Genomic DNA, 17,790 nt, shown 5'->3' with positions numbered 1-17,790 from the left:
CCCAACCACCTCTCCTCTCCTTAATACAGTGAAGCATGTTATTGTTTTTATGAAAAGTAAATGGTAACTTGCATTTTCCAGTGTTTGTGCTAGAGCCATAAAGATGGTGAGGGTATTGCCCATGCACGCTTCACCCCTCTTAGAGCACTTGGCCTCCAGGAGTGCAGGAAGCTCTGGCTTTGATCCTAGCGCCATCAAACAAGTACAGAAAGCCCGAACACTAAACTGCCGAACAGAGTTGCCGTGTGGTACTAGCTCTGCTACTCAGGAGGCTAAGGAGTGAGGGCGTCTGGAATTCAAGAAGTGGAGCTCAACCTGGGTGACACAGTGAGTTCCAGAATAGAAAAACAGAAAGAAGTTTGAATGGTGGTTTGAGGTCCATGGAATTTTGAAGACTTGATTAGAAGTTTGAAAAGATACACGTTTTAGAAATGATATGCTTGTCTTGATTTCCACCATTGGATTGAATGAAGAATCTGCTTTAAAGGCTGGGGCTCTAGGCCAATGGCGGACGGAGTGCTTGCCTGCTGGGCCCAAGGCCCTGAACTGTAGGTGAAAGTGAAAGGCCCTGGGTTTGGTTCCCAGAACTGACGAGAACAGCAGCTGTGGCCAGTGAGGGGCTCACTGGGTAAAAGCGCTTGTTGGGGAGCCTGGTGACATGAGCTTTGTCCCCAGAACCCATGCGGGTGATTTAAATGAGAAATGTCCCCAGTTATCTCCGTCGTTTGTTCCAAGTGGATGGTGCTGTTTGGGGAAGGTTAGGAGGTGTGGCCTTGTGGGCAGAAATGTGTCACATGGAGGTTTTGAGAGTTAAGGAGCCAGATGCCATTCCAGGTTGGCTCTCTGCTGTGTGCTTGTGGTTTAAGAGCTGAGCTCCGAGCTGGCTGCTCCAGTAACCATGCCTGCCTATTGCCATGCTTCTCTGCGGGGTGGCCATGGACTCTAGCTTTCGGGAACCATAAGCCAAATAAGCCCTTCCTTCTGTAAGTTGTCTTGGTTGTGGGGTCATCACAGCACCAGACATTGAACTGAGGTACCACGTGAAGGTGGGAGGAGAGAGCCTGCTCACAGACCTGTCCCTGGCATCACATGTGTGCTGGGCCATCTGTGTGCCCTCACTCACGTGGAGAGTGATAATAAGTAAAAGCACTTTAAAATATGGAAGCAGAAGGGGGTCTGTTTGAAGCAAGGTAGGAGACTACCAAGAGGGGGAAAGTGTGGGGAGGGAGATGAGTCAGAATGAGGTCAAAGGGCCCACATGAATGGCGGTACCAGAATGAGCTCATCATTCTGTATGCTGACTTAACAATAAAAGCATTTTGTACATATAGCTTCTGCTTTAGAAATGTGACTTCCTAACTTTTTCGTAGTTTTTTTAAGAATGAATCAGAACGTAGATTTTTCAGAACATTTGCTATTCCCCATGAAAGACAACTTGGAATATAATAATATACAGATGTCTTGATGCTGATTTGGTATGACTATATGTGTAGTGTTTCTTATCTCTTTTCCTAGAACATTGGTTCTCAACCTTCCTAATGCTGCAAACCTTTAATAGAGTTTCTCATATTGTAGTGACCCCCAACCATAAATTATTTTCACTGCTACTTCATAACTGTAATTTCACTACTGTTATGAATCATAATGTAAATATTTTTGGAGATAGAAGTTTGTCTAAGGGGCCATGACCCACAGGTTGAGAACCACTGTCCTAGCAATTATGCATTTTGATTATATAATACCTTTTCCTTCAGACCTGGTTTGGGCTTTTACATTTATATGCATTGGCTTTACTGGAATGCAGATAAACATCCTTTGGCTTGAAACCATACAGTGATCTCTCAGCTTCTCTTTCTGCCTTCTGAATACTCGGCATAACCCTGACTGTCCTGGAACTCGCTCTGTAGACCTGGCTGAACTCAAGAGAGATCCGCCTGCCTCCGCTGCCCGAGTGCTGGGATTAAAGGCCTGCGCCACCACCGCCCGGCCGGCTCCATTACCGCTTTCCATCTCGTTGGACTTGTTCTCTGTGGTAGCTGTCGCCCTTCATCCTGTCTTTCAGTGTGGCGTTCCCCTCAGTTGTTTCCTACTTCCGGTTAGTCTCTGACAAAATGTTCTTTACACGTACCCCGCCCTGGCGTGAGAGCCATTGCTGGCGTCCTGCTGCCCGACAGCTGAGACCCACACTCGACCCTGCTGTCTGTGACTTCCATATCTTCAGCTCTTCAGGGCAATTCTCTCCACTACGCCTTGCTCCTTCCAACCTTCAGTTTTTAAATATGGCTTACCCTGTCACTCGGCATGACTTCTTTACCTATACAAACTTTATATTTTAAAAGTGTTAATTACATCTAAGATCCTACTGTTGTTTTTTGTTTGTTTTTTTTTAAACAGACTAGTTTGTTTTGCCAACTAGTTTGCACAATCTACAAGACCAAAATCTTGTTTTGGTTTTTGTTTTAAATTCTCACTGACTGAACACATTGGTAGATGTATAAGGGAGCTTCTGTGAGTTGGGAACATTATAATTAGCGAGTCATATTGTAGTTTGCATATGTGTTGAGGGTGGTAGTTTGCATTATCAAGTAATTCTTTATTGCTGCATTATACAGTGGTGGAGGATAGAAAGGTGGGTCCGTTCAGACCATGTGTCCTTTTATTCACAAGAAAGCCCTAGACATGCTGTTTAGAATATTACATCCATGGCCTGTGGTTTGTAAAGAAGACCATGAAAAAGCCACCAACACCATGCACAAGAAAGGGCCTGAGAGAACCTAATAGAGATGATAGTGGAGAATACGGGGCTGGCCTTAGACAGGAGCAGTGAGACTTCCGTGCGCCGAAGTGAGCGGTCAGTCTCGAAGACTAATCATAAAGGCAAGTCTCTGTGGTTGGTCCTCCCTTCTTTCTTCTTGCTGTGTAGCCCAGGCTGACCTCAAACTTGCACCTTCCACCTCTCTCTCTCAAATACCAGGAACCCATGGCTGCCCCTCCATACCTGGCTAGTTCCTGTGATCCTTGCTATGATGGATTTCTGAAAGTGTTGCAGAGGTATGTGGTCTGAGTTATAAAGAGGCCAACACATGGAGATTTAGCAGACACCGGCAGTGCTTTCCGAATGTTTGCCTCCGAACTGGAGGAGAGGAAGCAGCAGCTAGACGGAGATTCATGTCCTGGAGTGATTGGCACATTTGATTTAATGTAGAACCTTAAATTTACTGAAATGTTTGAGGGAAAGAAGTTGTGAAATGGAGGAAGTGCTTATAGCCTAAGGTCTCAGTAAATCAAAGGAACAGTCTGTGGGAGCAGACATTTATGGGATGGAAGGGAGGAAGGAAGGAAAAGAAGAACTAACTTCTGTGACACTCAGACTGAAAAATACCTTGCACAATTGTCTATACTTACATAGAGGCTAATGACGCTAGTGTTGTATTTAACAACATCCCTACGGTAAATGCATTAGAAAATTTAAATGGCAGTTTCTTAATTACAGCCCTCAATGTTATCCAAGCAGCTAGTGGAGAGGAACCTGGTGTTTGAAATTCTGTTAAAAGCATGGAAACATTAATTTTAAGCTTCTTTATCAGTTTTGTCTCACTTAAACTTTTCACAATGAACAGTTTTTATAAAAATAAGCCACTCTTTCTAAAACGCAATAAACAAGTTTAATTTTCTAAAAAAGCATATAAATTTTAGTTACAATTTTGGTCTTACAGTAATTAGCCAGAAAGAGAAAATCGTTATTGCTATATGTTGTGCCCAACCGTGTGTGTGTGTGTGTGTGTGTGTGTGTGTGTGTGTGTAGAGAGAAAAACTGAAAATATTAAATACAACAAACTTTTGTTTTTCAAACTCTTGTTTATTTAAAAACAATTAGCCATAAACTAATTTATTCACCCCAAAGATTCCCCAGCAATCCTGTCATGTTTCCTTTACTAAGGTCTTCATTTCAAGCCTCTCTTCTCCTACTTGCGCACCCCCCAATTCCCCCCCACCCCCGGTAACTAACCTAGCCTTAGATCCTCAGGAAACATGCATGGCGTTTGTAAGCTCCACTCCATGTCATTGGTTTTCATCCAGCTGTTTCTTCTTGCTGGGGTAAGATGGAAATGCTGTCTACTGTGCATACTGTACCTCTCTGCTGTCTGCTCTGGATCTTAATATTCTCAGGATCTTGTTGACTCGCTAGTCATTAGCCTCTGTATAAAGATAATTAATTGTACAGGATATTGTTCACAGAGTGTCACAGGAGATGTAGTTGTTTCTTCTTTTCTTCCCTTCCTCCCTTCCTTCTTTTTTGACATGGTTTCACATAATCAAGGTTGACCTTGAATTCACTGTATAGGCAGGCATGACCTTGAACCTCTGATGTTCTTGTTTCTACCCCATGAGTACTCGTTTTACAGATGTGTCCCACTACACCCAGTTTAAGCACTCTTAGAGATCAAACCAGAGCTTCCTGCATGCCAGAGAAACACTACCAACTCAACTGCACCCCAGACTGACTTAGCTATCTCAGTAACTGGCCACGCTGCGTAGGTCACTCTGCTTGTCTTTATGTAAGGCAAATCATAGCAAGAAATATTATTGTGCCTGTCAGCTGGGGCTTATGTGTTTGTTTGTTGTGTTTAGTAGGAAATACACCCAGTTTGGGGTTTTTGGTTTTTGGTTTTGATTTTAGTTTTTTTGCTTATTTTGTTGATACGAATTCTGACACCATCTGACACATCAGTTTCATGCCCAAAGCACTTAAATATTTAAATAGCTACATTTTAATAGCAGTAACCTGTAATAAGAATACAGTAGTCTGTGTTGCATAAAAATGAACTATATTTGCTGTTTCTTTATCAAATTCAAGCTGACTCATGATTCCTATAATACCTCTGTCTAAAATAATTGATACTCTGTTAGAAAACATCTCTTAAGCAGTATAATCAAATGGACGATTTTCATGAAATTAATTTGTTTATGTGTGTTTGCTGTTTTGTACCTATATCATTGCTTTCTGTTTCTAATATTTCATAGCATTTATTCATTTTTTACGATACTGTTCTTTATCTGGTAATGTGAGTAAATCCCAGCTGAATTATGTTGCCACATTATGTCTTCAGAAGGGCATAAAGTCAGGACACATCCTTCAGTAATATCTGCTTGTTTTACCCTTATGTTTCTAGTTGGCAATTTGAAATTATGGCTTCAACTGCACTTTAAATATGTGATAATAGCATGTGTTTCTAATAAGGGCCAGCACCATTTTGTTCGGATAGTGTGAATGGTTGTCACTCATATATGACAAATGCACCTTCATCTGCTTCTTTGATAGCCCCCTAAAAACCATACCCTCAAATCAGGCCGATGAAATTAGCTGCTGTGTAAATTGTGTGTCTGAGTGGTTCATTATCTAATCACCGTCAGAACCACAGTGATAAAGTAGATTGAGCAGAGAAGAGGTCTGCCAGATGATTTGAGCCCACCCCACCCCCCCAAAATCTGGTTTCCCTTGGAAACCCTAATAGTGCAGCTTAGAACTTCAGGCCTCAGGCTTTCATGTTGGCATTCAGTATCTTTTATATACCAAACTTGAAAACAACCAGTAGTTCTGGAATCAAATTTCTTTTTCCTATAAAGATAATAATTTTACTTGTCTGTATCAGTTTTTTAAATGTTGACACTCTTGAACTACTATTTCTGTGGTTAGTGTGTTAAGTATTACCAAATGGTGGGAGGATGCTCTGGTTTGCTTGAAAAGAGTTGAGAAGGATTGATTTGCTGGAGCTGTTTGTTCACCGTCTGAAAGTCTTCACTCTGTTCACCTCTGTTTCCTTCTTCATCATCTGCTCATTGAATTGTTCTCTTTTATTCACTTTAGGTGCTTTTGAAGATGACGATATCACGCATGTTGAAGGAAGTGTAGATCCCATTCGAGATATAGAAATAATTCACGAAGAGCTTCAGCTGAAAGATGAGGAGATGATTGGACCCATTATAGATAAACTAGAGAAGGTGGCTGTCAGAGGAGGAGATAAGAAACTAAAGCCTGAGTATGTAAGTAAACATTTACACTTTGAAAACAATACCTAAGTATATTTCTCTTGGCTTAAAAATAAAGCACCTAAAATATTTGCTATTATTACTGAATGTAATGAAGGTTCATGATGATTAGCAAGCCATAGTGTAGTAATATTGAGAATGTTTAAGGTTGTGGGGTAGGTTTCTGAGTTTTAGTGCTTAGTGAAACAGTTTTGCGATGAAAAATTAACTGCATTTTAACATACGATGAATATATGAACTTGATGGATTTGAATTAGTAATTTACACAAAAGATTGGTCTTACCTTGGGGTAGTCAAGAATGAATACACTCGTGTGTGTGTGTGTGTGTGTGTGTGTGTGTGTGTACACGTATGTACACATATGCACATTTGTGTGTGGGATATAGGTGCACATTTCCATTTTCTTTGAAACTGGGTCTTTAGCTGTTTGCCACTGTATGTGCCAGCCTAGTTGCCCCATACAGATATTTACTATGGTTTGTGGCTTTTCATGGGTTTTAGGGATTTGAACTTGGGTCTTCATGCTTCTATGGCAAGCATTTTACCTAGTGAGCCATCTCCCATTCCTGGTTTTGCCTTTTTGAGATAAGGGCTTACTCTGTAAGCCAGTGTGGCTTCAGAGTCACCAAGTAACCCAAGCTTGTCTCAAAACTAACTGTGATCCTCCTGTCTCAGCCTCCTGAGTACTGGGATTACAGAGATAAGCTACCATGGCATGCCAGCTTTGAATGAATACACTTTCAAAGTAGACAGAAATTATATTTTTATGGAATGGAAATAGCCACCATTATCTCCACTATTTGGATATATTTTTAATCACATTAGTGAATTATTTTTAGTAGTATTGGATAGATGTTTCAAAGTCAGTTTTGCAGTTTTATATAGTGGAATTATACTTTTCACTTATTAACATCTCCTAGTAACTGTCCGTGCTTTGTGTGTAACTGTGTTGTAGAAATGTCTTTTTATTTTTACTGCAAGTATTTGCTTTAGTTTTCAGAAACCGATTAGGCCATCCTTCCCCTCCTACATTTATTTTCAGTGTGTATAAAACTGTACTCCTTAGAAAGAAACTGTAGTAGCTCACAGAGCTACACCTCACCACTTCCTGAGCCTGCCTGCTCTTCTGAGTCTTTATCTGTCTGCTCTAAGCAGGCCTTTTCTGTTACTCTGGGCTCTGGCTTTCTGGAGCTCCCCTCTTCCCGCCATGTGGCTGACCTCCGCGGTGGCTTAACTAAAAGGCATGTCCTCTTGGTTTCTCTTCTGTGTTCCCCTTCAGGCAGCTGCTGAGGTTCACAGCTGCCCACCCTGGGGATTTCTTTTAAACTAATAAAATTGTCCTCTTTAAACAAACTTTGGTTTTTCGGAAGGAAGGAAGGAAGGAAGGAAGGAAGGAAGGAAGGAAGGAAGGAAGGAAGGAAGGAAGGAAGGGGAAGAAGGAAAGATCCTAAGCTTGTCTTCTGAATTTAGGCAGATGATCAATAAATAATAGTTAAGAGAAGTTTGACTAAGAGAAGTTTGACGTGGGACAGGAAGATATGTGTATTACCGGTTTCCTTTGTATTCTTCTCTTAATGTTGTGGTCACTTCCTGTTCATGTGCAACAGAGAATGGAGAGGTGTCTAATAAAGTTGCATGAGGGTTAGGATAGGGGAGAAAATGCAGAGTGAGTATAAAACCTTCCTTGGGTGGGGGCAGGGGACTGGAATGGATGTGTCTTCTGCATGTGACAGGATGCTGCACTCATGGACTCTCCGTAGCTGTAGTTACCAGCACAAGACCTGCACAAGGACAAGCCAGTCCACACTTCAGCATGGAGCACTGAGGGGCTCACAAGCCGCCATCCCTAACTGAAATGCTAGTGACAGTTAATGGCTTCTGGGGAAGGAAGAGTCAGTTTTATTTAAAGGTGTCCCTTGTTGAGTGGACTGTGCTGCAGTGGGTAGCCCCATACCGATGAGGATATGAACGGTACAAATAGGACTTGGTAGGTTATTGAAAAAAAAAAAAAAAAGAGTTACAAAATTGGGATGATAGGTCTGGGAGGAGTTGAGGTAAATATAATCCAAATACATTGTATGAAATTATCAAAGAATTAATAAGATATATAAAACATATTTAAAATTAATACTAAGGACAAAAATAATATTTCTGGGGATGGAGATGTTGCTTAGCAGTAGAGTGTTTGCTTGGCATGTGCACACATACATAAATACCCTCACATACATGAATATGCACCCCCAACACACACATACACAAATGCCAGGCATGGCAAATACCTGTCATATACTTGAGGTCAAGGCAAGGAGGATCAGGAGTTACAGACCAGCTTTACTCATTACAAGAGAAACGGCCTCATAAATAAGAACTGGGCTGGCGAGGTGGCTCAGTGGGTAAAGGCACTTGCCACCCAAGCCTGACAGTCCGAGTCTGAGCTCCAGAATCCACTTTGTGGGAGGGAGAAACCTGACTCCCACAGCTGTCTACGGATCACGTGTGCCCTGTGGTTCATGATCCGAGTTACGTGTATGCAGGCATATGTACATACATAAATACATATGTAAATATATGTTTAAAAAATCATCTCCTATCTTGTCTTATAAAAGCTTATTGTTAACCTTTCACATTGAAGTCAGTAATCTACCTGGGATTAATTTTGTTGTTAGCAGTATTAAGGTAATCATCATATTTGATTCTGTCCCCCATTTGGAAAGCCCATTGTTCTGCTCCCTTTACTAAAATCTAAAATAATTCTCTTCCTACTCCAGTGAATGTTACCTTGGTCATAATTCAAAGAATTTTGTGGCATTTTAGCTCTTTGCTAAATCCTCGGATTGGCAGATGATAGCATAGTTTCCAAGAGCCACAGAGGAAGTCCCCTTTATCTTAGCCTTCACATGGTTATGTTTCCTGTGTCCCAACAGTCCTCTTGTTAAAATGATACCAGTCATACTAAAGACTCCCTCCACTCTACTATGGTCTCATTTTAACTAATTCTCAAGGTGGGTGGGGGGAGAATTCTTGGAAGGATGCATAAAACTCATATGAAATGTGTAGCCCAGGCTGGCTTTGAACTTGTCATCCTCCTGACCTTGGGCTTCCAAGTACTGCGATTTTGAGTGTGTAAAAATATACCTGCTCTAGGCTAGGAATTTTCTGAATGACTTAAATATAACTTCTTGTTGTCATTGTCATGGAGGCAGTGTCGTAGAGCCCAGGCTGGCCTCAAACCCCGAGTAGCCAAGGATGTACTTGAATTCCTGATTCTCCTGTTTCCATCTTCCAAGTTTGGGGATCACAGGAGTGTGCCACCGCACCTGGCTTCGTGTTCTGCCTGGCACAGAACCCAGAGTTTTGTTCAGGCTAGGCCATCATGCTACCATCTGAGTTACATTTTCAGCCCCTAAAAACATCATTTCTAAAGAAAAAGACATTAAGAGTAATATTCATTGAAACTGAACAACATCCTTCCATATTTCTGGGTAGTCTCTAGTTAACGAAGTCCTGTTGTTTAAAATGAAAACCTGCATCTGTTTCTGTAGCCCCGGCTGTCCTGGAACTCACTGTATATCCCAGGCTAGCCTCACACTCAGTTCTCCTGCCTCAGCCTTCTAGGTGCTGAAATGACAGACACTGGCTACCACACTCCTCCTCTTCTCCTCTCCTCCTGTCCTTTTCTTTCCCCCCATGCTGTCCAGGTTGCCTGTGAACTCAGTAACTTCCGGCCTCAGTCTCCTGAGTGCTAGGATCGCAGACATCTATCACCCTCAATGTCTTAGTTATGCATTAAGATAAGGGCTGAGACAGAAGGTCCCCACTCTAAAAATGGTGCTTATCATGGTAAACTATACATAACACAACATTCTCCATTAACCAGTTCAGTGTTAAGTAGTCATCCCTGGAATTTTTCATGAACTTGGAGTGAGTGAAATTCTGTGGTCTTTAAACAATAACTTCACATTTCTTATCCTTGTTCCTGATAACTTTTGTTTTCCTTTCTGTCTCCAAAGATTTGCCTAGTCTAGATGTCTTATAAAATAGAATTAAATAATTTTCATTTTTTTGTTTGGTTTATTCCACTAAACAATACATTCAAGAATATCGAATGCTTAAATATACCTCAATTTCTTATCACTTTTATTTACTTATATGTATATGTGAGTGGCTGCTCACATGTATGTGTATCACATGTGAGTGCCTGCTCACATGTATGTGTATCACATGTGTGCCTGGTATCCATAAAAGCCTGAAAAAGGTCTCAAAACTGCCTGTAACTGGATATGAGCCAGCCTGTGGGTGTTGGGAGCTGAACTCAGATCCTCTACAAGAATAGCAAGTACTGTTAACCTCTGAGTGGCCTCTCCAGCTTCTTTATTGCTATTATAAAATAAATTTATAGAAAACAAACCCTAAAGTTAAAAAATAGGTAAGTACATCCGTCAGTTTAAAAGTTCATGACCCGTAGGCTGGGGAAGGTAGCTCAGTTGATAAAGTGTTCGTAAGAGGGCCTGAGTTTGGGCCCCAGAACCCACATAAAAATCCAGGTGCTCTGGCACACTTAAAATCCCAGTGCTAGAGGGACACAGACAGCAGGGTCCCTCGGACTTACAGCCACCCAGCCCAGCCTACTTGGTAACTCCAGGCCAATGAGAGACTCCTGAAGAGTGACATGAGTTTGTCCTCTGGCCACCGTGTGAACACATGCACAAGCACATGCATGTGTATTTGCACACACATGAACACACACATGAGAGAAAAGTGATGAGGACTGAAGAGGTGGCTCATTGATTAAGAACGCCTGCTGCTCTTGCAGAGGACTTGAGCTCAGTTCTCAACACCCATGTCCAGCCCCTCACAGCTACTTATAATGCCACCTCCTGGGGATCCTGTGCCTTCTAGCCTCTCTGGCCACTTACACACATGTACAGACGCACACACACATCTATTTTTTAATGTGCACTAATCAGGAGTTTGATTAGATCATTTTAGTTTATTATTTGAATCTATGTATTCTATACATTCAGAAAGTTTAAAAGATAAATTTTTTCAAAGTGAGAGGGATAAAATCCTTAATTTGATGTAATAATATCAATGTGGAACTCAAACTTTGTGTCTTATTTTTCTATTTCCATGAAGTGTCACCAAGGCAACTTCTAAAAGGAAACATTTATTGGGGACTTGCTTCTGAGAGTTAATTCATGATCATCAGGGCAGGGAATATGGTGGTTGGCAGACATGATACTGGAACTGTATCTGTGATCTGATCCACAGCTTCAAGGTAGAGAGACCAACTGGAAATGGGGTGGGTTTTTGAAAGCCAACCCCCAGTGACACATCTCCTCCAGCAAGGCCACCTCCTAGTTCTTCCCAAGACAGTTCCACCAACTGGGGACCAAGCATTCAAATATATGAGCCTATGGTGTCCATTCTCATTCAGACCACCACACTGTGGTAGGTTGGACTACTTCATGGGTGCGAAAGTAATTACTTTAAACACTGATGAGGGGTTTGAACAATGATGCTTTTAAGCAACAATTGGGAAGGTTGAGCTAGTGTTTCCTTTTTGCTTTTTACACGAGAACCTCTACATAATTGACTACAATTAACCAAATAATCCTAACACTATATTTTGCTTAATTTATAGTCATTATTTTTGGTAAAGAACTATTGTAAGTTTTTAGGGAAAAAATTGACTTCATACTTGGTTGTATAGCATGTGAACATAGAGGTAAAAATTGCTAGAGATGAAAAACTTCTATGTCATTTACTCTCAGAAATTTTATTTTTAAATTGGAACTTTTACTTGAAAGGAGCCAGGTTCAGCTTAAGATTATTTTAAGAAATGGGATTTTAGTCTTAAATACAAGGTAATGAATGCAGTGGGATTAAGAAAATACTCAAGAACAGTTTGTTGTATAGTCACATGCCTTTTGGTGTTGAATTGAAAGTCCTACCAGGACGGCTCCTAAGAATTCAGGCTCTGGTGCTCTGCCTCTCATAGCGTCAGATACGCTATCTCTGTGTCATCACAGAGGAACCTACTTCTCCTCTTGCCGCCAGGATTTATGTTTTGCCTTAGATATTATTTTTATTTCCGACTTTTGCTTCTTTATAATGTATGCTTACTTAAAATTAGCCTACTTAGTTCCAGGTAGTTTCCTGGTGTTCTTTCAGCCTCTCTTCACTGTTTCCTATGCTTACTCTGTATTTTGGGATCCACATTCAGGAGCGTGAGCATCACATTGCCTTCGCTCCCTTCTGGCAGAGCTCTTGCAGGACACCTCTGCATGGGGTCAGATGTCTACTAGTTGTGGCTGAGAAACTCACCTCATAACAGAAGTTGTAGACTAGGAAGGAGTCAAGTGCCATGGTGGACACTGTGTTCAGTATGTTGTGTAAAGTGGTATGAGTACCTGCACACCCCGTTCTCCATTTGAGGGCAGAAGTTAGGAAGTGCAAAGGTGTTTGAGACCTCCCAAGATAACGCAGAGGTGAGCATTGAATTTGGAGCAAGTGTCCCAAATATTCAATTCATTTGAGATCAGACTATTTTAGGACCATCAGTTTATATAGCACATAAGACAGTAGTAAATTCATGTAAGAACTGATATAAAAGAAGGTATATAAAAGAAGACTAGGTATGTCACTGGTGTATATAAAGAGAGATATTTACCAGTGGTAGGATGCACAAGTTTGATCTCAAGCATCAAAAACAGTGGATCAGAAGTGGGCTTGGCGGTACAAGCCTGAAGGCCCAGCAGCTCAAGGCCATCTAGGACTACATAGTGAGACCGTGTGTCAAAAACAGCAGGAAAAATTACAGATCAAAAGTGAGGCACAGGAGAAGACAGTTGAGGCTGCCTGTCTCCAGAGTGAGACGTTGTCATAAACAAACCAACCAACCGACCAACCGACAAGCACACAAATGATAGCAGAGAGCCAGATCGGGGTTGGGTAGATAACTTGACTTAAGGGCCTACTGGGCAAACTTGAGGACCTGAGTTTGGATCCTCAGCACCAATATAAAAGCTGTGTTTGGTGGTGGAGAGCAACCAAGGAAGCTACCCAGCATTGACCTCTGACCTCCACACATACGTGCTCACGCACATAGTATACTTAGATATCCCAATGCTGTGATACAGATGCCGGAGAAACATTCCCCTAATATTTCTCCCTGTTCACTTCTTCTTCCCCAGTAACCTGCCAAACACAGGAAAGGTTTTTAAGAAGACAAGCTAGTGTCCATGAGCACCATCTTCCTAGGGCCCTTAGTGGCATCTAGCTTCTCTGTTTGTTCTCCTGCTCTGCTGCACCTGTTTCCTGTGCCCCCCAACCTCTCCGTTGTGCTCACTCTGTAATTCCATCCATCCTGACTCCACCAGATGACTCCAGAGAAAAAGATACAAGTCTGTAGACATAGGAATTCTTCCCGTTTTCACCAACCAAGTCTGAAGCCGACGTATTCCTCTTATCCACAGGAAACCCTACACTTCTTCCCCTTTTGTGGCTTTTAAATGGCTTTTTAGATATAATTCATATACTAAAATATCCACCCTTTAAAAGTGTACAATTCAGTGGGCTTTTAGAATATTCATAAAGTTGTGCTTGTCCCGGGCAACCTTTCCTTCCTTTTCCCTCTACAGATTGCTAAATGTTATCTAAAATTATTGGGAGCAGATATGTTTCCGACAGGTTTTTTTTTTTTTTTCCATATTCTTCATTATTTGCCTACACTTTCTTTTATATCCTGAGGACAGAATCCAGATTCTAAACACAAATCCACTCATGTTTCATATACGTTATTTATGCATATTGCCTGAAGACAGTTTCATGCAGTATTTTTGGTATGCCTTCATTTTGACTGCCACTAATCACATGAAATCAGATGTGGAATTTCTCCTTTGTGGTGTCATGTCATTGTTCAGAAAGCTGCAGAGTTTGGAGGTTTCCAGGTTTTTTGAATTAGGGTATCTCAGGTTTTTTGTTTTGTTACCCCCCTTCCCCGACAGGGTTTCTCTGTGCAGTCCTGGCTGTTCAGGCTAGCCTGGAATTCAGAGATCCACTGGCCTCTGGCTGGGATTAAAGGCATGAGCTACCATGTCTGTCATGGAGTTCTCAGTTTTATGTAGATAGGACTTGTCTCTATCAAACTAGATTCTTTTCAACAACTTCAAGATTTTTCATTGTCAAATAAAATGTTTTGAACAGGCAGGGTTATGGTGGCGCACTCCTTTAGTCCCAGTACTCAGGAGGCAGAGGCAGACAGATCTCGGAGTTTGAGACCAGCCTGGTCTACAAAGCAAATTCCGGGACAGCCAGACCTGTTACACAGAGAAGCCCTGTCTCAAAAAACCAAAAAGAAAAAGAAAAAGAAAAAGTTTTGGACCACAACTTTCTAAATACCCCCTTTAGTTACATTTATATTAATTTTTTTTTATTTTACTGTGTTTGTGTGGGTGTTCATGCCACACAGGGTATACATGCAAAGGTCAGAAGACGCTTTTGTGGTTCTGGGGATGGAATTCAGGTCTTTAGGCTTGCAGAACCAACTGCATTTTCTTTACTATTCTTCTTAAAAACTTCTGAGAAAGTTATTTGTATTTACAGCTTTTAGTGGTGCTAATGTCTTTAACAATTACAGATGTTTTGTCTTCACCCCCATGAAACTGAAGATTCTCTCTCTCTCTCTCTCTCTCTCTCTCTCTCTCTCTCTCTCTCTCTCTCTCTCTCTCTCTCTCTCTCTCTCTCTCTCTGTTCTATTTGTTGGTTTCTTTCCCTGTAAACTTGGATAAAAGCAGTGAGCAGTAACTATGCCACAGCCTGCATGCTTACTGTCCATGAATTACTGCATGCTTACTGACTTGAATTCAGCTTAGCTCAGTTTTAAGAGCTAGGCAGATGTCAGGTGGTGGTGGCGCACGCCTTTATTCCCAGCACTCGGGAGGCAGAGGCAGGCGGATCTCTGTGAGTTCAAGGCCAGTCTGGTCTACAGAGCGAGATCCAGGACAGGCACCAAAGCTACACAGAGGAACCCTGTCTTGAAGGAAAAAAAAAGCAAAAACAAAAGAGCTAGGCAGAAGACGGTGAGATTCTCTGTCAGACAGTAATATGGATGACCTTTGGCCAATAAAGGTTAACGTCCAGTAGAATCTTTCTTTGTCAAATCTCATTAGCACAATTTTCATTGTTTACATTTCTATCAGCCTTGTAGTCTTTACTCCCACCAGAATGGCCCATTAAGATTAATTTACAGCATCCCAGGGTTTATCTAGCTCATTAGTGATGATGTTTTTTATTTGAGACAGGGTCTGTCTATATAGCCCTAGCTGTTCTATAACTACCTCTGTAGACCAGGCTGTCCTTGAACTCACAGAGATCCACCAGCCTCTACCTCCCAAATACAGGGGATAAAGGCGTGTGCCACCACGAATCTGTGGGTCACAGCCCTCATAACCACACATAAGAGAAGTGTGAATACTGTGGCAACTGAAAATGAGTTCATGGTTAAATATGTGATAGTGTTCTTGATAGCATTGGCTGTTTGGTTTTAAAATTATTGTTTGACTTGCTGGCTGAAGTTTTATTTTATTTTTTTAATTATTAATTTTTTATTATTATGAAATATAATTTTTATATATAAATTTTTTAAATTACTAAATGAAAAGTTTGGGCAGTTTGGGTTTGGAATTAAGACAGTTTCCAGGAATTTCTGAAATGGCCCCAAACCTGCTTCTGCCATCTTGTACTTGTGTTTTTGTGAAGGGCCTTCTTCTCAGCATTGACAGTCACCGTGAAAAACACTGCAGATGCTGTACATCTGTGGTATCGAGTACTCAGCCAGTGTTTAATTCCTTATGTAAAGTAACCATAATGTGCTGTTGTTTCTAGTAACTGGCACTATTCTATGCATGCAAAAATGGTTTCAAAATAAATTCTTTATGGTTTATCCGTAAATGCTTAGTTCATATTTCACAGACCTGTATACACAGGGTCACTAGAAACTGCTCAGGTGTAAAGCGGTTATCAATGGAGACAGTTTTAGGAGCTCTGCTTTAGCCGGCAGCTCTGAACTCTTGCTCGTTTATTCCGTAAACTGGTTCCAAAGACTTAGGATCCACATGGTGAGGCAGTTTTGTGTATTGATTACTTTTCTTGCTGCTGTGGCCAAAACCCTGACAAGAAACAACTTCAAGGGGAGAAGAATTTCTTTTAGTTCTGTTGTTAGGCTTGGTCTATCGTAATGGGAAGGGCGCAGCAGCAGGAGCAGCCCCAGGCTCCACCACAGAGTAGGAGGCTGCTTCCTCCATGCAGGACAGGACAGGAAGCACATCTGGGCTATGGAACGTAAGGCCTTCTCCCAATGACCACTCCCCAGCTAGGCCCCACCTTCTAATAGTTCCACAACCTCAGCAGCTGTCTGGGAACCAGGTGTTTAAAGACTTGAGCCTGTGGGAGACATTTCACATTGAAATCCTATTAGGTCACATCCCTGTCTGTGGTTACAGTTCATTGTCTACATACAGGTCAGTTCTAAAGTTTTCTCTCTAGCCCTGATCTGTCCTCCGAGCTCCAGTGAGTGTATCGAATCCTGACTTGATTTCTCTTTGGTTTTTCAACATGTCAAGATAGTGAGTGCATCTAAAACCAAGTGCAAGAGCATGACCGCAAGCCCGGCGTCCTCCACTGTGTCTTGGTGCCATGTGCCAGCATCTAACCCAGGGGCCTGTGTAGCAGGAATCTTAGAGAGTCTTATTAATAAGATCAAACCTCAGCCAGGTATTGGGGTGAACACTGGAAAATCAGAGAAGCAGAACAAGCCACAGTTACCTCACCTCGCCGGATCCTCAGCTGATCCTGTTTCCTCAGACTGGAGGCCTCTGAGTCCTCATCCAGAATGGGTCTCAGCTGAACTGCTGCTCAAAAGCCTGAATGCTTAACCAGGCCAAATGCTTTTATTTCCTGGTCCTCATGCCTTTATATACCTTTCTGCTTTCTACCATCACTCCCTGGGATTAAAGCCTCGCTTTCTGGGATTAAAGGTGTGAGTCACCATGCTTGGCTGTATCCTTGAACACATGGATTTCTGCCTAGCTCTGCCTCCCAAGTGCTGGGATTAAAGGCGTGTGCTACCACTGCCTGTCCTCTATGTTTAATATTGTGGCTGTTCTGTCTCTGACCCCAGATAAGTTTATTAGGGTGCACAATATTTCGGGGAACACAGTACCACCACAGGCCTGTCTGATCGGTCATTCCCACTGAGCTACGTCTCCAGTTACCGTGGTCATTGTTGATCCTTTTTGTTTCCATACCTAAGCATATATTGTTAGCTCTAAGATTAGTATACTCATAGAACTACAAGCTATACAAAATTCAGGTGACAAATTTATTCTTTCCTTTTGTTTTTTTTGTTTGGTTTGGTTTGGATTTTTGAGACAGGGTTTCTCTTTGTAGCCTTGGCTGTCCTGAAACTCATTCTATAGACCAGGTTGACCTTGAACTCACAGTGATCCCCCTGCCTCTGCCTCCTGAGTGTTGAGATTAAAGGCATGCACCACCACTGCCCGGCAAGTTTATTCATTATAATATACAGAATATATTTTTAAAATGAAATGTTAGATGGTTACAAAAGCAGTCCAGGTTCATATTCCAAAGTCTGTATTTCTACACCACGATAGGAAGATGTATGAGGTCTTGTGTGAAAGAGGCAGCTCATCCGTCGGTTAAAGCACCGGCTGTGTG

The 17,790-nt window shown here is 41.7% G+C and overlaps 1 protein-coding gene across 2 annotated transcripts in view; it reads left to right on the top strand.

The window, feature by feature from the left end:
• Positions 1-17,790, top strand: part of Ola1 (Obg like ATPase 1) — a 136,208-nt gene that overhangs the window by 62,683 nt on the left and 55,735 nt on the right. For both annotated transcript variants that reach the window (XM_006972431.3, XM_076569673.1), the window contains one exon: positions 5,870-6,045. In XM_006972431.3, the coding sequence (XP_006972493.1) occupies positions 5,870-6,045 (176 nt within the window). The remainder of the gene's footprint in view (positions 1-5,869; positions 6,046-17,790) is intronic.

This window comes from Peromyscus maniculatus, chromosome 4 (genome assembly GCF_049852395.1).
Source record: "Peromyscus maniculatus bairdii isolate BWxNUB_F1_BW_parent chromosome 4, HU_Pman_BW_mat_3.1, whole genome shotgun sequence".
Lineage (NCBI taxonomy): Eukaryota > Metazoa > Chordata > Mammalia > Rodentia > Cricetidae > Peromyscus > Peromyscus maniculatus.
This window is presented reverse-complemented; position numbering and strand designations above follow the sequence as displayed.